The following is a 26,895-nucleotide window of genomic DNA, read 5'->3' as shown; positions in this document are numbered from 1 at the left end:
CACACACACACCTACACACACACACACACACAGGATGCAGCCAGAGAAGAAGAATTTACGTCGCTGACGGTGCGGCCCAGCAGCACAATGGTCCCGCTGCACATGCAACGAGAGAAGCTTTTGCATCCGCGGGTAACGCGAACGGCTCGTTGAAATATATCTTTACGCATTGTGCGTAGGTTATACCTGCAGCTATGCGTATAACGCATGCCAAGCAACCAGCCTGGCCCTCCACACACCCTGCTCCTGAAACTCACAATCAGTAAAGCAAAGCACCTTGTACCTTATGGAGGTACCTCTTATGTTTATATATATATATATATATATATATATATATACCTATCGACCTCCACATCCGGAGCTGTTTGAAGGCAAGAATTTGCGAGGTATGTATATATGTATATATATATATATATATATATATATATCTCGGGCAAAAAGGACCACCGAGTCTTCTTCTTTCTAAATCATATGTACACACGCAAACACATAGACGAACATGTGTAACCAGGTTGAAATAATTTATTTGCCGAATCGACGTGTCGATAGGTTTGCCAATTAATTACACGTAATTCATATGAATTAATGAGAATTAATAGAAATATTGAGAGTTTACTTATAATGGTTTAATGAAAAATCACTGAATTAGGTTGGAGGTAAATGAATTATTAAAAATTAACTGGAATAATGAGAATTCAATGAGAATTATTTATTAGATTGTGGAAAATTTGAGTCAAGTTGAATTTAATTTGTTTGGATTTTTGATGGTATTATCGGTTTTCAGAGAGATGACGAGAATTAAATTAAAGTATTTAAGAAAAACGTGTGTTAGATCGAATTAGGAGAAACTGATTTAAGTTAACCGGATGTAGAAAAGAATGGATTGAAATTTTTTTGAAACTCACTCGAATTGGAATGAATTATGTTAAATTATATAGATTTGAACTAAAAAAAAAAGTTAACTTTAATTAATAATTCAAGAATTATTACGCGTCACCCGAATTACTCCAGTTATACTTCCTCCTCGACGTCCTGCAGGACTATCCGGGATTTATACCTTGTATGTACATGGAGTATACATAATACATAATAGGTACATGTATGTATATATAATATATGTATGATCATCCTCCAGTAGCTAGTTGTATAATCTGTGCGATGTTCAGGAATGCGGCTGAGAATGAGACCAACTCACGCTTTTGGTATGCTCCGTATGAACTAACTCATCCTCATCCAGACTCTTACATAAACCTCGTTTTCGAATTATCTCTCGTTCGGATTGTATTATTATTCAAAAAGGAGGCGGAATTTAACAAGTGGCGGAATTTTCTTCTTCACCTTTCTAATTATTGATCGTTAAGTATGTAGGTAGGTAGGTAGGTAGGTACATGCAGACTCGGAGGACGAGGTTGAAGTTAGCGACGTTAACGTAATAAACGAAATATTATCGGTTTGCAAGAAAATGAAAAAAAAAAAAGATGAAAAAAAAAAAACAAGCTATTTTGAAAATTTATAATTACCTTAAAATATAAAGACACTCTTTCAACATTTTGTGAATTTTTGTAAAAATTTTCAATTAGGTACCAATTATTTTTGGAACTTTTCGAAAAACATAATTTTTTGACGTTATTTTCAAATAATTAACCGGACACATGTGGAACGTAACTTATTGGAACCGAGTGAAAATCACTTGTTTTACGGAGCTTTATTACGAGTTCAAGTTTCAAGAAAATTATAAAAGTTTATAGTTTCACTAACGCGTGTCCCCTTAAGTACACGCGGATAGTTTCGACGCCGTTTTCCCTTATCGTTTCGAAATTCGCGCTTCTTACAGGACGCGGTATGGGATGATCTTCACCCATGCAGAAATACATGATTCGGACCCCGACGCAACCACGCACGCACATGTCTATCGACCCGGGCCTAGGCGACGGCCTACGTAGGGTAGCTACGACACCGGAATACGTGCTGAAACATACGTCGAATACATAATACTTTTGGCCGACTCTTTATTTTCACGGAGAAAACATTTTCAACAATTATCCAATTTATTTATATTTTTCATATTAATCAAATAATACCGAACTGCTGCGTTATACACGTATAATAATAACATAGCAACTAGGTACAATCAATTTTCAATTCTTACACTTAATAATTATAATCAAACCGTTCGCGGGTTAGTATATAATAATAAGATGAGAAAGTTTGAAATACAATCATCGTCGTGTATATACATATATACATATAAATATACATGTATGTTTATATATTCATACATTGTTATATGATCGAAATTCGTTCAGCTGTGAATAAACAAATAATAATAATAATAGTAACAATTTTCCTTCGTTATTCAGCGGATTATTATTATTATTGTTATTGTTATTGTTATTATTGTTATCTGCGATCAACCGCGACCGCATTATAGATTCATTTTGTTATAAATTTTGGCGTAATCATTCTGAAAATTGATTGATCGATCCGCATTCGCAAAATACGCATTCACATATATATATATATATATATATATACATATTTTATTCAGTTTTACGTTACATACCATGAATAATGATTGTTTTGTTTTTTGGTACACGTACATGTTGTACATGTACGTAGGTACGTGTATGCGGCGTTCAAAAGTGTAAATATATATGTATATACGTATATATTATATATATAGTAAATGCCTTATCAAATAGCGCGAGTCTAGGCTCCTCCTATGCGAACGTAATGGGTATAAACCTGAGAAGTGGGTTGGCTGTAGGGCAAAACTACGCATCCGCGTCGTCTCTCTTTCTCTCTCTCTCTCTCTTTGTGCGAGTCGCTGACACGCCGCGTTTGCGCTGAAAACATGTAAAATCCATTGAGAAAGATGCCGCCGCGCCTCCACAATCTTTCGGATATTCTAACTCTATTTAAAACGTCATATACATAATATATATATATATATATTTTATATGAAGAATATTCACCTGCAGGATGATTTTTGTTACTCGATTCACTTCCTCTTTTTATCTTTATCTTTCTCCTTTCTCTCTCTCTCTCTCTCTCTCTCTCTCTCGCTCGAGAAACGTCCTGTAATAAATGCGACAATCATTTGCAAGTATGTATATGCATTTTTCACCTGGTTTAATGAAAACCCCAGGACGTACCTTGGAATTAATTATTACGTATAAAATTCGGTTGGACATCGTTGCCGCGTGGAGATTTTTCGACAGTTAGATATATGTATATTAAAATGGAATTTCAATTCTGGAATATAATTAATTCTGTGTCAGCTGTAGGCGGAGCGATTAATTTTATTTTCAAACTATTGTGATTCTGGGTGTGGTTTTGGTAAGGTTATCGTCTATTAAGGTTACATATTCTAATGTATTTTTGGAAAAAAGTTGTTACTTTTTTAATTTTTTTCATAACTTAAAATTTTATGATTAAAATCTGATTTTGTAAATTCAACTTTTAACCAGTTGTTCGAATTGTCAGGTGAAATATAGTAAGTTTTCTTCCAAACTCTCGACATGGAAACGTTATTTACTTCATGGCTTTTTCCCGGTTACTTTTCTCGCGCAGTGATTTTCCTTCTGTCACATGTTAGGTATATGTATGTATACCCACCCAACCTACATATATATATATATATATATACACCACCGATTTTTACAAACCTTAGACGAGGTACATACATATCTATATATACACTGATGATACATTTTTATTACACACGGAATTTCGTGGGTGCAGGTTGTCTTAATATTTTCTACTACCTATTCGAAGCGAGTGAGGAGAAAAATATCCATTCGATGAAATATGAAATTGCGCTTTAAGCATGATAAAGAATTTACGCATATCGATGTGTACCTATATCTATATAGTATATGTAGACACACATATTTTCTCGCATGCATGCATAATAAGGTACCTGTAAATCGGGTCAAAAGACGTTTCAGGCCATAAATTTTCACAGAAATAGCAGAAGGCTGGTCTATCTAATAGGATCGCTGTACAATTATTATAAGTCTGGTGTGTGTGTGTTTTTTTTTAATTTTCTTATTATTATTTTTTTTTTTTCTACTTTCATAACGGTACGATTCACAGAACTTGTTATACGCTAGATTTATACGACGGAACTAATTGCAAGTGCCGCGCCGGGGGTATGTGGGATAATTATTTCTTCATTCGCATGCGCCAGTGAATATTAAGATCATCGAGATTTACAATGAAAATTAAAAATATACGCGTAACGTTATTTTTGGCATATTCGACTCTTTTTTTCAAGCGGTTTAATTTTTTAAACCAGATTTTCGTTTGATCACGCAGTTAGTACGAATATCAGATATGAGGTGAATAAGATTTTCAGTTTCTGTAGTTGGTATTAAACAGGCTCCTTATACTTACGGAGTTGTAAGAGAAAGAAAAAAATATACATATATATATATCTTAAACGCGGAAACAAAAATTTTGTCTTAATGACCAAATTTTGTTCTAGGAACTAATAGGAATGTAAGAATAATAGGAAATAATCTGATTCTAGGAAAGAAATTTGGTTTCGGCGAACGAAATTTCAGGATTAATATACGTCCGACCAAATATTATTTTTATACAACCAAAAGTTTTAGTTGATTTTGTAGTGCGCGGGAAACAAAGTGTCACAGTGATGTCTGAGAAAAGGTTTGAAACCACGTGGCATAGATTCTGATGCGATTCCGAAGTAAGATCTGTGCAGTGAAATGATTTTTTCAAAGATTGAAAAATGATTGTTTAATTGTTGTTACTGATGAAATTATCGTTTGATTTTTATTTATGTTACACGAATCAAGATTCAATTCGAACAACGAATGATTTAGAATTCGATCTTCTAACAACTGATCATCTCGATTAGGTACTTATCTTGCGAGAAAGGATTCTCTACTTATCACCGACAGTGTTTTACCACTTGAACAGAAATTTTTTTTAGTAGCTCTCACGTGATTTCGTTGATTTGGCTAATTTTCATCCATCGAACGGATTTAGTGAACTGTGTGAAGTAATTTAATTTAGTTGAATCTATAACCAGAAGGTATTTAATATTTTTATGGTATATACCATGAAAAAAGTATAGTTTCATTAAATTTAATAAATCAATATCGAGATTTCGTATCTATAAACGTATATATATTTTATTCAAATTAAATTTAAAAAAATAAATAAATTTTTTTTTTTTTTACCAATTTTAAAACAAATTGTTACACCAATTTTGGTATAATATTTGAAACAAAATATTATCTTCCGAGGAGAAGTTGATATTTTTTGTGTTTGTTGTTTTTGTTTTCTTCTGTGTTTTTTTTTTCGCAAAATGTAAGATTCTCATCCGAAAATCGTTATTTAACCAAAATTAATTAGTAAAATTATAAAGAAATTGAATTTTTCCGCTCGCTAGTCGCAACAGCGGCCTTATTTCTGGGCCCTGATATCGCGCGTCGCGTTTTCGGCCCCGTGAACGAAACTCTTCTGTATATACATACATATATATTTATATATATATACCCACGTATGTACTATATATGTATAAATAGTCATATAGATAGAAACGCGCCGCGGGAAGGAATGAAACAGGTTTTCGAGTTAGGTCAGGCCTCGGGACCGAGGAGCGCGAGTGACTGGCTGCCTACCTGTGCCAGGGGCGCTTTGGGGTGGAAAATGGTGAACAGGTGCTACGAAAAATCGGGAATAGGAGCCACCCTCCCTCCCTCCCTCCCTCGTCCTAGCCTCGCACTGAATACAGAATGAGGAACCGGGGAAATATAATTATAATAATTTATTCGTTTTGTCCGCGCAATTAGTCGCCCTTTGTTTCGATAATTGAGTGGTGAGAAAAAAAGAAAAGAAATGAAAAAGAAAAGAAAAGGAAAGAAAAAAAAAACAGAAATGTGATCAGGAAAAGAAAGAACGGCCACGGAGAGGCGGGGAGGGGGACCTCGGACGCCTTGTAGGAATAAAGTTGAAAAAAAAAAGAAAAAAAAGAATAAGAAATATTTCATCCTGTATAAGGTACAATTTTACTTTCATTCGTCTCTACACAAGTAATGTTATATTATTATAACAATTTATATATATTACAGGTAAATCATTAATATTTCACTGTAAACAAAAACCGCACCGATAGTCATAAATCACTGGTCGATTGTAAAAATCACATGTTTTAGACCAATTCGACTGTGACTAATTCGAATGATCTGAATTTGCGAAATATGACTTGACTAATATTGCTTATCACTGTTATTATATGTGCAAAGTTGCGGGATAAAACGAGTTTCGGTAGGAGAGAAAAGAAAAGAAGAGAAAAAATTGCATCGTTATACACGTTACACGATCGCATCGACTTTATATATATATATATATATACACACGTATGCATGCGTTTTTCTCAGTGAACATGTGTACGTACATGACATATATATATATACATATATATATATATATAATATTTATTATTTATAGACCTTAGATCGAGCCACGAAGTTGAACCTCGTTTCTATAAAACCATCGGGCGTGTAAACATGCGGTGTCGATTTTTCTTCACCCCTTCCCCAACTTTTGTGTGTGTGTATGTTTTTTTTTCTTTTTCTTTTTCTTTTTCACTTCTTTGTCATCCTTTTCCAACATTCTTGTATATACTTTACACTTTTTTTGCTTACCAGAGGAAACGCGATAATTCACTTTGTCTCTCAAAAAGCGTGCATGTATATACATACGTACACACGTATGTATATACGTATATGTATAGTATACACATATCAACATACCCGACACCTATTTCTAAGCACACGAGTATGCATGCGAGGAGCTAGACAACGCCGGCTCACCCCACCCAATTCCTCACTTTCTCTCTCTCTCTCTCTCTCTCTCTCTCTCTCTCTCTCTTCCCTCAATTTCTCTCTCCGTGCGCCACACGTCTCTAATTGTAAGCACGTAGAGGTACCTCCGCACCTCGAGACAACACAAGCCGGCATTAACTCACGCCTACCATACATAATGTACAAATAAGCATGCATCCACCACCTAAGATGATGTCTGTCTCTTAGTGTTTCTCTCTCTCTCCCTCTCTCTTCCAGTTTTTTAACACTCGACGAGGTACCGCGGCGAGGCAATGCTTAATTTTTCAATTTTTTTTTAATTTTTTTTTTTTTCCTCAACTTACCGCGTGAAATTTTTAGGCTCAATTTTATGCCCTCGTTTGACCATGCAGCGATAGCCGTTCTCCTTTCTCCCTGAGTGCGTTCTTTATATCTAATATTGAGATGTGCGTCTATGTATATACACACACACATACATACATACATACATACATACATATATATACATTTATAATATAAGACCTTACAACCCATCGCTTCAATATACTCGCCTGTAGGCTCGGAATTTTCGTTTACCATTATCTTAACCCCGTTCTTTCATCTTTTTTTTACGCTCGTATAGGATTTTCTTAAAATTATATAAACGATAGCCACCGCTTCGAATTTTTATCTAAAATTGCCTCGCATGCACCTCCCCCCCTCACCCCCGCAATGTCTTCCTTCGACCTTGACCGAGAAAATTCAAGGGTGCTCGAGATTAGAGAGATTCGAAATTCGTTACGTCATTAATAAAATAAACGAGGGACGCATAGATTTGATTAAAAAATATTGTTATGTTTATTTATATATATATATATATATATATATATATATATATATGTGTGTGTGTGTGTAAACTGTAAAGAAAATAAAAGAAAATCGAAAAAATTGAAGATATTCAATGCGAGTGGTACAAATTGGATCATATATTCGTATGTATGTATACACACACACACACATCCACACACACACATGTATATATATATATAACAAATTTGAAGCTTATAATAACACCCGCGACATGTGCAGCGACAGCTGGTTTAGATTTTTCAGTAAATTCTTTTTTTTTTTTTTCATTTCTTTTTACTCTCAATGGACAGGGCATTGACAAAAATAATTTAAAAAATGACACCGTATTTTTAATTTTTTCTCAACCGTCTCGTAAGTCGATCAACCGAGTCTTTATACAAGTAAAACGATCAGCGATATATTTATAAATCTTGTTATTCAAATTTTTGTTAGGTACCTCTATATATACCGCGTGTACAATTGCGTTAGCCATATAAATAATTATTAATTGAAAACCGAAATTCGGTAAATTATAAATTTTCTCCTTAAAAAACTGAGGGTCATAAGCTGTGTTATATTAATTAGATTTGTACTACTGCAATGGAACTGTGCGGGTAAATCGTATATCGCAAGTCACCGACTTTATTCGAATATCTATTTATCCCCGTGATCTGTATGTGTAAATCTCGATCTACTATGTATATCTCTCTGCGTCTCGAGACTGTATCCCTGATTTCTGCAAACAGAATTAAGCTTCAGGCTTGATCACGATGTGCGCTGGTTTTAATTTTATACAAATTTTTTTCGCGATGCGGAAACTGGTGAAACGGATTATATATAGTGCACGTCGATCGGTATCCCTAATAAAGATAAATAGACGCGCCTTTGGGGATAGGAAATAGAAATTTGTAGCTCAAATATTTGCCGAGTTTCGAGATATCCAAGTTTCCTTAATTATTCAAATATTTATCGTGGAATCATGATGATAATTTAACCCCAGATTAATCTCGCTTCTGGATCAGGCGGTATGAAAAGACAAATTTGGATGGAAAACTTTACGTAGAACAAGACTTGATGGTAGAAGGTTCGACGATATAAAGCGAGGAAGTAATCGTCCGTCTTCTAAGTCATCTAAAATTTTACTTCGAAGTAACGAGCATTTATTTGATTTTTATGTAGAAATCAACGCACGTGAAAATTTTTTGGTACATTTTTGTTTAAAAATCGGCTCGATCGTATATAGAATAATTGTTTTTCACGATTACCCGACAGGCGTCTCTTCTTACGTGTGAAATAAACTTTGTAAAATTTATTCGTAATTTTATTCGATCTCACATATCGATTAAATCTCAAAATATTTTTACCAACGTGATATAGTAAAGTTAAAAGTAAACAAATGATGTGAAACATTATTTACCTGCTGGCTGTGACTTCGTGTGTTAATTCGGTTACGCCGAGATTTTCGTTTTTATTGAAAAACTTTCCCACGATGCCTGGATTAATTTTTGCAACAATGTATGGGATTGCCTTTTGTTAACCAATGTCGGACATAATTTTGCAAGAACGATACTTCTGCGAAGAAAAAATTACAGAATGATTTCGATCGCGATTTAGGATAGAATTTGAAATGCGACCAAACTTGAACTTCGAATTCTTTGCACCACCATAGAATTCAAACTTTTAGGGAAATTCCGTACATTGATCGAGCGACTTTCTATGCTATTTTTTATAATCATACAAATCGCTCAGGGTCATTCGTTACTTACGTAAGGACGATTTTAGCAATTTTTAACCCCCTCCCCCATCACCATGTAAGAACACATAAGATTTCTTGGACTCCCCTCGTCCCACTTCTTACGTAAGAATTTGCTTACAGTTTTCCTTTACAGTTAAATGTCGTTAGAAGAGAATCAGTTGTACTAATACTCATAATTTGACAGAAGTTAAAGATTTTTATTTCATAAAAGATAATTATTTTAATAGTTTTCATCTATAAGCTTCGAAGTGTGTAAATATGAACACATTTACGATTTTAAAAACTTATTACGAAATACAAATTTTTACAACAACATTATACAAGTGAAATTGTATATTTAAAATTAAAAAATAGATCTATAGTTTTTGGAACGTTTAAATAGAAATTTTTTTCTAGTTTTCGAAACTGCACTTTAATTTTCTGTACAATTTTTGTTTCCTGAGACGTTGCGTCTGTCATGCGCATTCCGGCTTGTAAAATATTACGTAAGAATGACCCCCCCCCCCCTCCCTTTTCCCGAGATAAGGTCATTGATAGATTTTTTAAACCCCCTCCCCCTTGGGACCCTTACGTAATTACGAGGGTCCTTTATAATACCATCGGTCAAATATATATCTAGATGGACAACCGCATGGCATTAATCACTGATTGTATATCAACGTATTTCGGCTCTCCGTGCATCGATCGTCTTGATATACATATATAGGAATTAAATGAAAGCTGTAGTTTTATACGTTTTTTTGGTTTACTCTTCCCCAAAAACACTACACAACACCTCTTAAAATCTACAAACGTATAAGACTCGAGAAATATCGAATTTCATCGTGAGGAGGGAGGGGGGGGGAAGAAATACGTGAGATAATATTTATTGCCGGATAGGCTAAAGTCTTCTATTCGCGGTAAAAGATGGCGCGACGACGCCGTATATATTTATATTTATTTTTATTTTTCATTTTAATAAACTTGTCGCGATAATTTTAGAATAGTCAAATTATTATACATCCTACTGTATATAGCTGAGAGTTTCAAAGTATCCATATAATTAATTCATTGCTAGTTACAGTCTGCAGTTTTAAACTTGAAGAAAACTTCCATTTGAAATTTTATTATTATATTTTATATATATATATATTGTTTTAAGTTATTTGTTATATCATGTATAATATATATTATAATGCATTTGATATAAAGCCAATTATGGGTAGAGTCAAGGGTTACGTAAAAAGTGTAACAAATAAATTAAAAAATAAATAAATAGAGAAATGAGGTGAATAATTAAATTGTAATGCGAAAATAAATTATATACCCGTCGAGTGCAGAAATTTTCACGTCAAATGACGCAATCCAGGGACCCACCCTCGGCGAATCACCCAGCGCAGCGGTTCCATCCAGATTACGTCACAAACCCACGCCCACGCATTTTACCGACATCCGTATAATATATAAGTATGCGCAGGTACACACACGTGTATATACACCTTATTACACCTATACGTATGTATACGCATTTTTGCCAATCCGATTCTATCGATTCTCTGCATTATGTATACAATATTTTACGTATCTAGATATGTGTAGAGAAATTATGCAATATTTTGGCGTCGTAATTCATGTACCTAAATGTACGTACCTAATATATATATATACATATACATAGTATACATACATATATACATATAACATATATGTATATAAATTAGTGTGGGTATATATGTGTAACGCATACCTATACCCCCACCCGCCCCCCCTCCTCTTCTCTCTTTTTTCACGCCGTTTTTTTTCTAACTCCTTTCCCTCTTTTCCTCTCTTCTTTTTTTCTTTCCCTTCGTCTTCTTTCTTTCTTCTCTTCACTTTTTATTATTCTTCTGTACCGTCGCCGCTTGGGGTGGTCCCAATATACATATAGACATATATATATATAATGCAAGAGCAAAAGAAGAGAGAATTATTAATAATAATAATAATAATAATGATTCAAAAAAAATATCAAGCATCGTCAAGTAATATCAAACTAACAACAAAAGTCAAATTCTAATAGGGTACAGCTGATATAGAATTCTCTATCTAGACGATGTTGATATTTTTATTAAATATTAAAATCAATGCTCACTAATTTTTTACAGTAACGGATATATTTTTATTTTTTATTTTTATTTTTTTATTCTCGCAAACAATTAAGTAACGATGCGAGGAAATATTTACTGAAATTGTATTGGTAACGTGTAAATTTTAAATTATGGCAAACTTCACAGAACTTGTGCTAGAGGCTTTAGAGTTGAGGCAGAGATCTGTGATTTATGTAATTCGAAAAAGTTTCAAATAAAAACCACCCCAATGTGTACACACAACACATATATATGTATAAATATATGTGGTGTTTCAGGAAAAGATTATTTGCGATTTTCCACCGTGACATCCTCTGATAAAAAGTTTGTTCAGATCAAAAGATAGATTTTGTAAAAAGATGTGCGTTCTACGCGTTATGCGGAAGATCGCAACATCATTTGATTTTTCACGAATTTTTTTTTTGCAATTTTCGAAGATATCACACGTTTTATAACACTTCGAATTATTATTTCTTTCCCGACATTTATCTTCAAACTAAATATCACTATCCAAAACACGACGATATATCAATCGTGAATCTTATTGTTCTAAACTAAAAGTTCATATTAACAAATTATAACTATTTTATGAGATTGAATTTATAATGGAAAAAATTGTCAAATACACGTGTCAAACATCAATTCTTCTCATTGACGTAAACTCTGCTGTACCTATACTTACGATTGACGTAAGCGGTGAGAAAAAAAAAAAAACAAACAAAAATTTACTCACGATTATTCGTAAATTCAAGAAAAAAAAAAAAAAAAAATATCAAAAGAATAAAAATAAAAAATCAAGAAAATCTTTCTTTTAACCAAAAAAAAAAAACTTTTCACGAGGGTGCCACGGTGAAAAATCGCTGATCAATTTTACTCTCCAACATCCTAATATATACAATATTATATGTAACACAAGTTTAAAATTACTGTGTGGATAATATAAGTTCCGCCGATGTAAAACCCCGGCGTTTCGAGACGCCCACAGGAATCGTGGCGATGCCACACATACATACATACGTATATACATATATATAAATATATATATATATATATATATATATATAGGCATGCACCACTGCACACGGTGCTGCACCTATATCACAATAAGTATGCAGCATTATCACGCGGGTCGACCTGTTGCTGTCCCCCTCCTCGGTTGTATGTACTTACACTCTCCCTTTCTCTCTCTCTCTCTCACTCTCTCTCTCTCTCTCTTCTCTTCTATTCTCTCCTTTCCTCTCTCTTGACCGCTGCACTCGCTCCGCAGTTTAGTTACAGTCCATCCAGTTCACCATCATTTTATTCTATTACCCAACGTAACGTGTGATGGTATGTACAACACATCCTTACATATATTATGTACCTATATATGATGCACTGCGGTCGGATCCTTAGGGCTAATCTATTATTCAGTTTACGTAAATTCATGTAGATATAAGTGTAGTAAGTAAGTTCAGGGTGGCCACCCACCTGGAAGACCTGGGATTGTCGGGGGATTTTTAATTCTCGTCGTCGAAACAACTGAACGTATTTGTTTTTTATATTGGGAATTAGAAAAATTTCGAGCGAATTCTTAAAATTTTTTTTTTTTTTTGAACTGTCCTTCGGAACGGGCTCTTAAAACATCGAAAACTAACATTTTGTCACACGAGACTCAAAAAAAAAAAAAAAAAAAATAGAACTTAGTCGGTTTTTTTGCGCCACCCTAATATATGTATATATATATATAAATTTACAAACCGATTTTATAAATCCATAATTCTTTTGTAAGTATCAAATACACCGTAAAAATGTGTACATAGTAAATTGACAAGTCAATTTTTAACACTGTTCGTAAAAATATTACTCGACGAGTAAACTTTTTTCGTTAGGTATTCACCTACATATATATATATATATCCGGTTATAGAAACTTAAACTATTTACATAATATCGATTATTTATTTTCATCAACTGTAAAAGTATTCCTAATATATTTGGTATATCGGCATGTTTTGCGGCTTATGCATATTTATTATTTTTTATAACATACCTCATCACATGGTTATAGGTATAATAGGAAAATGCGTTTATAGGCGCGACTCTCCTCTCCTCTCCTCTCGCTTCGCCTCGCCTCGCCTCGCCTCGTCAGCCATTTGCAATAATCCTCTATTCCGTTTGGTTTGATTTCAGCCTCGGGAGGGGGTGGTCCGATGTTGGCCCCTCCCGTGGCCCAGGGGGCAGCAGGGCGGCCCGTCGGCGGTGCAGGTGCAGGTGCAGGAGGCCTGGGAAATCGCGGACAACAGTCCGTCGGTCCTGCGGCCGCGCTTTGGCCTTTGACCCCGACGCAGTCCTCGGCTCCACCCGCCGGACAGTCCCAGGGCACGCCGCCGCTTCCAGCCACCCCTGCGCCAGCCCACAGCCAAGGTAATTATCGATTCCCTAATTTCACGAGGGGCTGCCTGCCTGCCTCTCTTATATATGAATATATCCAGGAAAATTTGGAAAACCTCGTCATGTCACGGGACATTTGAAAGGGGTACAGAAAAAAGAAAACAAAAAAAAAAAAAAAAGCCTCGAATTATCAGGGGATTTTTTAATTTACCTCATGGATAAAAATAATGATAATGTCACTTTTCTGATTGTGGGAATTTATAGAAATTTCTTTTTTTTTTTTTTTTTGTCTTTTACTTGGACGAAAAACCGTGGGTGGAAACAGTTTGTGGGATTTTTCAGTTTTTCTTGACAATAGTCTGGAAGTTTTTTTATTTCCACGATAAGAAAACCGTGGAAATAGTTATTGCGATATTTTCACGGTGACTAAAGAAAAGAAAAAAAAGTCTTTTTTTTTTTTATTTTTTTTTTTATGGCCCAACCTAATATTGTATATATGCATATATGTATGTATATCGTGAATCAATTAGCTAATTAAGTAACGAGGTGTCGCTTATTATTCGCGGATAAAAAAAAGGGCGACGTGGAATTCATCGGTAGGTATATACATTAGACTGTATCAAAAAAATTGACCATTTTTTTTTTTTTTTAACGGTATACTGAAAATATTGTTCAAGATGACGAAAAAGAAATACCATAAAAATTTCAGATTTTAATATTGATATTTAGAGGTCAAACATCAGCAAAGGACCTCAAATAACTTTTGAAGGAGTAGATTTATCGTAAAATGAGAAGAGACCTTTTTTGTAGAACGTTCAATTTCCTACAAAAATATGTTTATGAATTTTCCGTACGACGCGTCGTTATCTAGTTATAAAAATCGCAAGGAGCGAGAACCATTTTTGCCATGTTATTCTTATGGAAAGTAGAAAGTCGCGATGATGCACCTCTAAATATCAATATTAAAATCTGAAATATTTATGGTATTTCTTTTTCGTCATCTTGAACAATATTTTCAGTATACCATTAAAAAAACAAAATAGTCAATTTTTTTGATACTGTCTAATATACATACATATATATATATATATATATATATATATATATATAGTAGACGTTATTTGACGAGCCGGGACGGCACGGCGAGCAGAGATATCTGTGCTCGGGAGGCAGCTGCGGGTATACATACATGTACATACATATGTACCAACATATACGTACGTAGGTATATACCTAGGTACTGATAATATCATACAGTTGACGAACGAGCAGAGAGTCTGCACGCTTTGATACGTAATAAGCGCTGAACTGTCCGATATTTTATACATATATGTGCATCTTATATATACATATATATATATAGGTACATACGACGACGACTGCGCGAGACGTCTAAAGATTTTGCAATATTCAATTCATCTAATACCGACGTGTCACACGTCTCGGCTTGCTAATTAGGAATAGATGCAGGTAAAACCTGCAGGAGTCGGTGTATGTGTGTGTGTCTGTATTTTTTTTTTTTTTTATTTCTGTTTTTCTAATTTAACGAAAACCCTTGGAAATTTTTTCAGGAATTTAATGTAAATCGGTATAATATATTGTATTTTTAGATATCGAGTAATTTTGATTCGTATAGGAAAAAATTATTGGATCATTGCATCGGTTTATACCTATACCGCATGTGTATAGTCATGTTAAATATAAAGTTATTCGATAAAGAAAATTTTTCAACTAGGGGTTGGTTGATTAAAGTTAAAAATAATTGACGCTCCTAACGCTCGTACTAGTTTTGTTTTTATTTAGACCATTTAAGATTATTGACATTATGTTCCGATCTTTGTAATGTAGCAGCAAGGGAGGGGTGGGGGGGGGGGGGGGGAGGGGGTATGGGTACCTGAACTTTAATCCTGGAGCTTACCTCGGGGAAGTCGAGACACGAGAGAGCGCAGTAAGAGTCTGAGGCTCGAGCGTGAAGAACCAGAATCAGAATCAGAGGGTCTCGAAATCTTCACGCACTCACACCCACTGCTAAAAATTAATTAAATTAGTCATTGATAAGAATAGAAGGGAATGAGATATATGAGCGACTCTCCAGATCACCTATCTATATAAAATAAGAAAGGAGGTTTGTTAGTTTTTTTTTTTTTTTTTTTTTTTTCACTACGAATGATAATATTATTCCGCGTAATTTCTAAGATGTTTTTTTAATATAATGTTAAAACACGCAGTGCGGTTTTGTTGTATAGTATCGAAAGGAAATTCGTATAAAGACTTGCTTGTTGTGGGATTTCCACGGTCCGATGTCCTTATATATATATATATATATATATATATATATTATACGTGTGCGGTTGATCCATTCTCTAACGCTTTTGCGGTCTGTGACCGAGCTCCGGGCAATAAATAAGTTACGCTCGTATTGGGAAAATAATCTAGATTTTCATTATCATCCTTATTCTTTCTTGCGGTTATGGCTGTGAGGCGTATCTCAACGTATATATATATATATATATATATATGTATATACGGAGATAATAATCTAATTGTTGGAAATTCATTATATTGTTGGAAAGTGAAGAAATTAAATCACGCTACGAAATGAGTAATGGGGAAAAATTACCGCAATCGGATATTGTCGGATATTGTATGTGTGCGTGCGTGCCCACCACTTCCCCTTTTATTGTGCCGATCGTAATCAGGGAGTTGGAAAAAACTGTTTTCACTAATATATATATATATATATATATATATATAGCTCAAGTGATGAATCGGGGCTCGTTTTCAAAGAGTTTTGAAAAATATGTTTGTTTGTTTGTTTGTTTGTTTGTTCGTTCATTCATTTTGTCTCTGAATCGATGAGAGGAAAAAAAAAAGAATAAAAATTTTAATTTAATCGAAAACAGTTTTATAACATCAAGGTCATCAATCGGTGGTATATGATGAAGGTATTTTAAATACTTGATCGGTTAAGAGGGAATAAAAAACGAAGCTATTATATATCGAAATTCTCCTACATATATATATATATATATATATATATATAGTTAAAAGTTTAGTTCATAAATGTTGTTTGATATTGAATAAGGAAAATTTTTAACAAACGACGTATTACTTACCGCCCGAATTGATTTACAGATTTTTATTCATGTTTAATCATTTCATTCAATCATCATTTTCGTGTAAGATAAAAGCAAAAAGCAAAAAGCAAAAAAAAAAAAAAAAAAAAAAAAGACTGCGTATGTAAAATTTCGTGAAAAAATAAGCGGAAAATTAACTATTTATACGATTTTTTGTTTGTTACAGGCTTGAATCGATATGGATTGTACTCGTTGTTTCCCGGCAGTAATCCCGGTGGTTACGTTGCCGCAACACCGGCAACACCTGGACCACCGCCCACCAGAGCTTACCACGCGACAACTCACAAGGGTAATTGTTTAACAATACCATTCTTATTCGATTATTGTATATACTTTTCTATTACGAAGGGAAAAAGAAAAAGAAAAAAAAAAAAAAAAAAAACCACACACACACACACACACACAGGAAAAACAGTATATTTTCGCCATACGTTTCATCATTGCACCATATGTAAAAAGGAACCGTCCGAAAAACTTCCGCAACGATGTCGAGTGAAAAAATCTGAAACTTTATAGGTAGGACTTTGGCAGCCAAGTGAAAAAGTTTTGAAAGATAAATTGCGGAATTGTTGTTTTTTTTTTCCTTATTTTTTTTTTTTTTTTTTTTCATCGTGTAAGTTGAAAATTTTTTTATACCGCTCTTTTCAGACAGACCGACAGACCGGTTTTTTTTTTTCTAGAACTTCGTTTTTCGGATTCCGGTGGTTTGAAAACGTGTATAGGATTCGTTGAATCGTCGAAATTGGAGGAAAAAAAGTGATCTCTGACAGAAATCAATAATTTCTTTATATTATATACCGTCAAAGTTGGTGAAAAGTAAAAATACGAGTAAAACAGTAAATATACATATAATATAATTATGTGGTAAAACGACGGTAATTATATCCAGCGATAATAAAAAAAAAAAAAAAAAAAAAACGAATTATAAATATAAAGTCGTTAGGAAAAATTTCATTCTTTCAATTAACTATTCGTTATTTCATTAAATAATCTACGCATTGCATTATATGTATATTATACATTTATATATATATATATATAAAATATATTATACGACGGTGACGAAATTATATATTACATATATATTATTATATATATATGGGGAGAGAGAGAATATACACACAATAGAGCAATTATTCAATTATAGATGTGAATGGAGCGCCACAGCGTTCCGAAATACTTGAAGCGTGTGTGTGCGTGTGTGCGTTTGTGCATAAATAGAACTTTAAACCATGGGTATAGCTTCTGCACGCCTTGGACAATGCGACAAGTAGTAGGATGGGATTCCTTCAGGAGTCGCCATTGTCCAAGGCGTAATCCTAAACGCCCTTCGCATTCGGATTCCTCGGGAGTCCCGGGTTCCGGTGCGGCTGGCGAAATTAAGCTGCGAAATATCAGCAATAAAAGATTAAAGAAGGGAAAGAAAAGAAAAGGAAATAGTAGAAGAAAGTAAAAGGAAAATAACCAGGGAATTACTCTTGTACATCACTTTCAGCACAGTTTGTTCAACTCTCTTCTTTTTCCTTTTTCCTTTTTCTTCTTATTTTTCCACCCCTTTACTTCTTTACATTCAATTCACGTTTCTTTATTCTTTTACTTTAAATCTGCTGCCGCGTGTCGCTAGATTCTAACACGTTATACTTGTTTTTCTTCTTTATCAACATATGTATAAGAATAATATTAATTATAATAATCATACACAGCATCTTTGAAACTCTCGCGTTCGAATCGTTTCGTATAACTTATATATACAATACTTACACACGTCATCTTACAAAGTTTGCACCCCGCGTTGCATATGTTCCACTTTACAACTGCATCTGCATTGCAATTATCCGTAGCATATCGCGAGAATGAAAATAATTCTTATTCTTCTTCGAGACTGGAAAAACCTCCCGCCATTACCACCCCCCCCCCCCCCCTTTCCCATTATCCACCCTCTTTTACCCTTCAAGTCTAAAGTTCTAATGGATTCGTACCAACCGACTGCAGGCTATCCACTCGCCACTCTTCAAGACGATCAAAGACTTGTCTAAAATTGAATCTAAAACGATGTATACAATCTGCAGAGGTTTCTTTGGCCTTTTTTCTCTTCTTCTTCTTCCTCTTCTTCTTGTTACACGTACGTCGACTGAATTAGGCGCGGTTTCCTTTAATCCGCGTTTGCACCGAGGAGTTGTCTAGTAAGGGTCTGATTACTCGAGAGTGTAATTTATTCTTTCTCGCATTTAAGCTTTGTAACGTTGTTTTGTATGTATGTGTATGTTGTACATATATCTACGTATTTCAATTATTTTCCTCGACTAATTGCAGAAGCTTTTCATTAACTTTATACGCGTCGTTGAAAGATTTTGAAAAAACTAATTTCTGTCCTCGTTATTTACACTTTCATGCCTCGAACGGATAACCGCGGGGCGTTTATATAATGTACACCAGGTATGTAAGTTTATAATTAAGTAGTAAATCGTATTCGATTTATAACTGGGATTTCTTTCGTCGGAGAAATTTCAATTTTTTTTTTTATACCGCAGTGATTGGATAAATTCTTACCGTTTAATATTGTGAAAAATAATTAACATTCTGCGTAATAAGAAAATTTTGTACATAATTTAAACTGTTTATTATAGTTTCATTACTGTTTTGCGTAGTGCAATGTTGCGGCTATTAAAAGATTAAGTCTGTCTCTTAGATTCATTTATACATTTTCTCTGCTTAACGAGGTAACCGCATTTTACCGTAACCGGAAAATGTGGAAACAGACGAGGACTGTACGGAGTCACTGTGTAGAACATGATTGAATAAAGTTTATCGAAGTTTGCTGTGCGTAAATGAAAGAAATCACGGACTCTTTGGTAACCGGTAATTATACGGGCTTGAAGTTAATGAATTAATGAATCTTCAAATGTGAAAGATAAATAAATTGATATTATTATACGGATTTTGAACTGCATTAGATAGTAAATATAGTCATTATATCAAGATCATTCGCGTTGAGAAATAATGAGGAAATAAAAGTTATTGTGCAGTGTTTAACTCTTGACGTATTTTGCTTGATTTATTATAATATATAATTTTATGAAAAAACGAAGCTGAATGGCGGGGTTGATATTGCGAACTTGAAAAGTTCCGAATGCGCCAATTTCTCAACTTGTTAAATTGTAGAAATATAACTTTTACGAAGCATCAAAGTAGAGAATGCAAGTCCGAAACCCGACGCTCAAAGTTCCGAAAGTACGAGAATGAGAAAATATAAAAATCCGAATGAATTATCGAACGAATTGAACGGATTATCGATATTTTTACGTTCGGGATCCTGGTCATTTGGATTTTCGGTTTTTCTCATTTCTTACTTCTACTCTTGTGAGTATTTTTCTTTATTTTTCCGAACTTTCCTCCACCCTGGCTCGAATTTTCGAAACTTTGTTGTCTCTTCAAAGTTTAAACTTGGTATTCCAAGCAAGCTTCGCCAGCAAGTAATTCGTAATTAGGCGCTTTCGGGACTTTTCAAATTCGGAACCTCAACCCCCGCCCTACGAACCAAAACCTCGACTTACCATACTCATCGTCAATAACTTATTCCCCCTTCCTTACCCCCCTCAGTTTCAGAGAGCGTGTTTTCAGCCGCCGTCGGCGTCGGCGTCGGCGTCGGTGGATACACTTGGGGGGCTCCCACGCCGCCCCCCGGTTCGCCCTACAGTCCTGGACCCGTGACGCAGCTGGAGCTTTTGGCCAAGAATCTGGCGAGTCTCGCGCCTCCGGCACAACAAGCTCTCAGCCTTCAGGGCGTCGGGGTGAACGTGGGGAGCCTGCATCACGCCCAGCACACTCAGCACACTCAGCACACTCTCAACCTCGCCGGGCTTCACCATCTTCATCACGGTGAATTAATTATGCCATCAAATAAACTTTATATATATACATACATATATATTAGGGTGGCGCAAAAAAACTGACTATTTTTTTTTTTTTTTTTTTTTTTTTTTCGAGTCTCGTGTGACAAAATGTTAGTTTTTGATGTTTTAAGAGCCCACTCCAAAGGACAGCACAAAAAAAAAAAATTTTAAGAAGTCGCTTCAAATTTTCAAAAATGTCAAAAATCGTAGAAAAATTAAATTAAAAAAATTATATTTTCAGTACTTTGTTCGATTTTTAATTCATGTCGTGGTGTATTGTTATCGATTCTTTCTTACTGAATTAAAGAAAAAAAATTTATGAAATTTTAATATGAATATTAAAAAGGTCGCTCGAAAAGATCTAAAGAAATGCAAGAAAAAATTGAAAAAAAATTATGAGCGACCTTTCAAAATTCAAATTTTGAACTGAAACTTTCGGAAACTTATTTTTTTTTGTCTATAAAATTATACCGTAACGAGAAAAAAATTGAAAAAAAAAAAAAATCGATTTTTGACGATTTCTGACGTTTTAAAAAATGTGAAGCGATCTCGTAAAAATTTTTTTTTGAACCGTCCTTTGGAGTGGGCTCTTAAAACATGGAAAACTAACATTTTGTCACACGAGAATTAAAAAAAAGAAATAGTCGGTTTTTTTGCGCCACCCTAATATATGTATACATATATATATATATTATAATGGAGAAAAAAGGTTCGATTTATTGATTTTTATAGCCCATAGTATTGTCGAAAAATTGTCATATATTACCATTCAAAATTGATTCTTTTTCCCCAATCCATAAAATTGGACGTAGTAGATCGTTTATAAATGTTTCCACCGAACGAAGACCGAAAAAAAGTCGAAAACCATGATACGAGAATTATGAAAAAATCGTCAGACGAAACGACGAGAATCGTCGACGAATGATAACTATTTAAACAATCCTATATCGAATTTATTTTCAGGCGGAATTCACCAGAGTGCCGGATTTTCGCCGCAGTTATCTCTGGTAACCGGAAACGCGCCGACGTTGACGATAAACAGTTTTTCATCGCCGAATTCGGCACCCTCGCCGACGACGGGTGTCCTCCTCCAGGATTACCAATCGCCGATATCCTCGAACACGATCAGCTGCCCGACGTCTCTTAGCTCGTCGACGTCGGGGGCTGGAAACGGAGCGACGACGAGCGGCAGCGCGATGCTGATACAGGGGACGACCTACCAGGGCATCGCCAAGAGGAGGGAGGCCTTTCTACCCAGTCAAGGACAGCCGATTAAACTTGAAAACAAAAGCAGGCAGCCTTGCGTCTGCAGGAACACTAATGGTGAGTAATTAGCGACTAATTAAGAACCAGGAACAAATGCCCGTCTGGCCGAGTCTCTCTCTCTCTCTCTCTCTCTCTGTCTCTCTCTCTCTCTCTCTCTCTCTCTCTCTCTCTCTCTTTTTCTCCCTCTTTTCCTCTCTCTCTCTCTCCTTCTGTTTCTCTATCAACGATTTTACACCGCGTGGATATTTCAAGAATGAAAATCTCGAGCCACCCTGTAGATTATTTTATAGATCAGAGAAGGGTGCAGGGCACTTTGAAATACTTGATATCTCAAAAAACTTGAAGGCAAAGTGAAATTTTTTAAATAATAAGGGATAAAATTAACTAGCTGAACTTGTTTTTTTTTTTTTTTTTTTTTTTTTTTTATTAAATATGAATTATTCGGAAATCATTTTTATTGTGTAATTGCACAGCTCGTAACGCGAAACGTTTCAAATTGTGCTTTACTCTCAATACGTCAAAGTCAAATATTTTTCTGAACTTGAATTTTTCGATTACTTTTCTCTCGAGAAAGTTAGATAATAATTTAACATTTCATTCTTCGTATATATGAAAATTAAAGATTTTATTCTGATTTTAGGCATTATTTTTTGCCACTTTGCCTTATCCTTAACTATATGAGAATCAGAAAAAAAAGTTTTATTACGCTTATAGACGTAAGCAGATCGCGATTATTTATTTTATATAATATCGAATTTGAGAATGTTAAAAATCTACTATAAATTCGGTCGATTTTATACTTCGATGAAAGATTTTATATTCGGAAGATTGTTTTTCTTTAGACAAAGTCACGCTTGTGTTGATCGTTGTTTTTTATATATTTTTAATATTGTTATATTATTTAATATTGAATTAAAAGTATTTCGTTAAATGAAATCGAGACGTGATCGAAGAATGACGATCGAAAGAATTTTAAACTAAGCACTCACACACATATATGTATATATATATATAATAGTTAAAAATCGATCTCAGTATCCGGGATTCTTCTTTGAACTGCATACCGATTATAATATATCTACGTATGTATGTACATACGATACTTTGACAAATGATAGAATATTTTCTGCAATGGGATCCGGTGCATGACGTTATTGTTAAAACTTTCTTGGGAAAACCTGAAGCGCTTAGACTTCGTTTAATACACCGAGTCCGTACGGGATTCCGTCGAGATGATCGATGCTTTGTATGCATATCTGTATAACATCTATGACGTATGTAAGCAATGCGATACTTATATGTATAGTGCATTACGGTTCAAGCAGCGGTCGGTTAAATCCCGAAGATCTGCGGCAACTTAAAGGCGATTTAGATTTATATACTTATATACTTATATACTTATATATATATATATATAAGTATTATAGGTATGTGACGGACGGAAACGGTTCGTGAAAAAAGAGAAAAATATGGATTTAAATACGATTATTATATGCTTATGTGCGCATATGTGATAGCTGGAGTAGAAAGTTTGAGGAAAAATTTATTTTATTGAAATCAGTTTCTGTTCGAATAAAGAAGAAGAAGAAATGAAAATTATAAGCATCCGATATGCGTTGGTACGGATGAAATGGTTGAGAAGGTTTTTATTTATTTATTGAATTCTAGATTTATCGTCGAATAATTAATGATGATGATGATGATGAATTTTCTTTATATACCTAATAGACTTAATTATTCGAAAAGTAAATATTGTTGACTTAACTTCATAGGAAGTTTTGCAGATATTTTTAGGGTCTATTTCACCTCTCGCGAAAAATTTTTGGTCCTTCGTTCGTACAATTTCCACCTTAATTACGTCCGTTATATTCTAGAGATAAATCACCGTTCCTGTTTCTTCTTATTTTATTTTTTCCACGATAAATATTTTCACGCCGATTCTATTCTCCAGGCAAGACGAAAATCGTTCATTCGGACGCCGGATGCAGCAGGACTCTGCCGATCGTCTCGTCCTGGAACGGGCAGCAGGATAATATCGGTACGAATTGCAGCGCGATCAGCTCGGCGACGACCCTCGTCAAGAGGGAACCTATTACCTCGGTTCCGTGCCAGGTCGCCGAAGTCTCCACGTCTTTGCACGCCACTACAACCGCTGTTAAAATCGAACCGCTTCCTCCGAAGTCGGAAAACGGTGAGTGCAACCTCTACTGGCTGTCATTCGCTTTTCACTGCATGCCTACGTTTCTACTTTGCAAATTCTCTTTAAATATAAAGCTACGAATATAGTTAAACATCGTTATATATTATACATACATACATATATATATATATAGGGTATTCCACGCAAACTCGAACAGTGTTTTAAACCCCAACCATCTCAAAGTCATTGCATATTTTTTTTCTTTTTTTTTTTTTTTTTGTAACATTCTACTCGGTAAAAAACGCGACCTGAACTTTTTGCAATTTATTTTTTTTTTATTTTTTTTTTTTTTTTTTACACCGTTTATTTTTGAAAAAATTAAAAAATTCTCAAAAATCTAGTGAATATATATAGCGATCGGGTAAGACAGAAATTTTCCAAGACTATCAGATTCGCGTCAGGTCTGATGAGATTGAAGCGAAAATTCAAGTAATACGGCGAGCAGAAGAAAAACAGAGAGAGAAAAAGATAGTCAAAGCAAAAAACTTGGATAGCATAAGGCGGAGAACGACGGAACATCGGGCAGTTAAAATAGGCAGGAATATCCTGCTGCTCGGCTTACCTAGGATTACAGCTATGCTGTATACATATAGTAGGCGATATATATATATATATATATATATATATATATATATATATATATGCACGTCGGTTTTTCTACAGCTAAAGCCGCGCTCGGGACTCTTGTATTGTATAATATTTTATCTATGCCTGAGGTAATATGATTTTTATCATCACAAACTGTATAAATATTGTATATATATATATATATATATTATATATATTGCTTTGTTATAAAGTAAAGTAACAAAGACAAGTACGAAGGAGAAACGGAAATGGAACAAACAAAAAAACAAAACACTATCGAACATGCACACCTTGTTGAAAATTATTTTGATTACATTATATATGTATATATTTATTATTTTTTAATATTTTTTTCTTCACAATTAAAAATGGTTTCATCGATATCTAATCGTGAATTATTATTAGGCGCCGAGTAATTGTTCAAACACGATGTTGAAAGAAGTGGTTTTCCATATAAAAGTACATTTTAAATTATGCAAAATACCACATCAAGCATTTTTAAGTTAACCAAATCTTTGCCAGGGCGGCCAACTGTTTTTTAACCTAAAAAATGTTGACACTTGTGAATAGAACAAAACTACCATCAACGACTGTCAATTTTTTTCTACGATTCATTAACGATGGTTGGTCACCCTGGCGAACGGTAGTTGCTCTCGGATTGTAGCGCGTGCGCGTTAGATCTTAGCAGACGGACCACATATGCAGTCGTTAGGAATTCACACCGTACATATATTAGAAGCACATATTTCTCGGAAACGTAGTTATATATACATACCTTATGTAATCGTATGTAATCGAAATAAACGAATCGTTGCTGACTTTAATCGGCGAGATAATCTAATATCTTTTTTTCTATACTCTGAATCGTATAAAAATTCGCGTCGGTATAATCGGCACCGACTTTACCCGAGCCCGTGCATGTATATCAGGTATATTATATTAGGTACCTATAGGTATGTTATACTCTGTGCTGCCTGTGATATTTCTGCTCGTACCGGACAGCCAACAGCCACCCACTTTTTCCGGCACTGCACGTGTGTACATACATACACGCTGATATTAATTACTATAGATTAACCAGAATACATATATGTATGTATACATAGCGTGGCGCCTCGGTATTATAAAACGTACGTACGTACAGCTGCGGTATATAACTATATGTATATCGTAGGTATATACATACAGTATACATATATAAAATACAATACATGCGTATCGTTGGGTTAAATTTTTAATTCGCTTACGCAACGACAATTTAGAATTTAGTTATGTTTGTTGCGAGGCTGTTAAGCTTTCCGCTTCGTTGCTGGTTGTTTTTTTTTTTTTTTTCTTTTTTTTTTTCTTTTCTGTCAACTGATTCTTCTTATTCTCAAATCCGCGCGCGATCTTATACGTATACTATATATATATATATATATATATATATATATATATATATATATATATATAAGTATATCGGGGCGAGATCGGAGAGAGGAAGGGTCCTTCGATGCAACTCGGGGGTTTGCGGGATTTGATCCAATGAGGTTTCCTCCTGAGTTGCGTAGGTATAAGGTAAAGAGGTATAAGGTATACATATACGCACCCTCCCCGCCTGCAGAAACAACCCAACCCTCTCATTATTACGCTCTGCAGAGCTGATGACGAGGAACATGCATACATATAGGTATATGCGTAATATATATATATATATATATATATATGTGTGTATGTATATCACATGTGGGAGAGATGAAGGGAATTGCAGGAGAGGGAAGTAAATAAGATAAAAGAAAGAGGGAGAGAAATGAGAGTAAAATAAAAAGAAATAAATAAATAAATTAAAAAGAAAGAACGCCTCACGCGTTCCGTATACGCGGCGGCGACACGCATCGCCAACCAAACACAAGACCGTCCTCGAGATATCCCCC

General features: G+C 34.5%; 1 protein-coding gene across 4 annotated transcripts in view; it reads left to right on the top strand.

Moving 5' to 3' along the window:
• The window catches only part of LOC124410294, a 107,439-nt gene that overhangs the window by 59,773 nt on the left and 20,771 nt on the right, over positions 1-26,895 (top strand). For 3 of the 4 annotated variants that reach the window (XM_046888545.1, XM_046888547.1, XM_046888544.1), the window contains exons 2-6: positions 13,698-13,931; positions 17,202-17,324; positions 20,636-20,914; positions 21,892-22,251; positions 24,146-24,385. In XM_046888545.1, the coding sequence (XP_046744501.1) occupies positions 13,718-13,931; positions 17,202-17,324; positions 20,636-20,914; positions 21,892-22,251; positions 24,146-24,385 (1,216 nt within the window). In that variant the 5' untranslated portion in view covers positions 13,698-13,717. The remainder of the gene's footprint in view (positions 1-13,697; positions 13,932-17,201; positions 17,325-20,635; positions 20,915-21,891; positions 22,252-24,145; positions 24,386-26,895) is intronic. The other variant, XM_046888546.1, reaches the window with a different exon arrangement.

This window comes from Diprion similis, chromosome 9, assembly GCF_021155765.1.
Source record: "Diprion similis isolate iyDipSimi1 chromosome 9, iyDipSimi1.1, whole genome shotgun sequence".
NCBI classification, from domain to species: Eukaryota; Metazoa; Arthropoda; class Insecta; order Hymenoptera; family Diprionidae; genus Diprion; species Diprion similis.
Note: the sequence above shows the minus strand (reverse complement) of the source record. Positions and strands in the feature narration are given on the sequence as shown.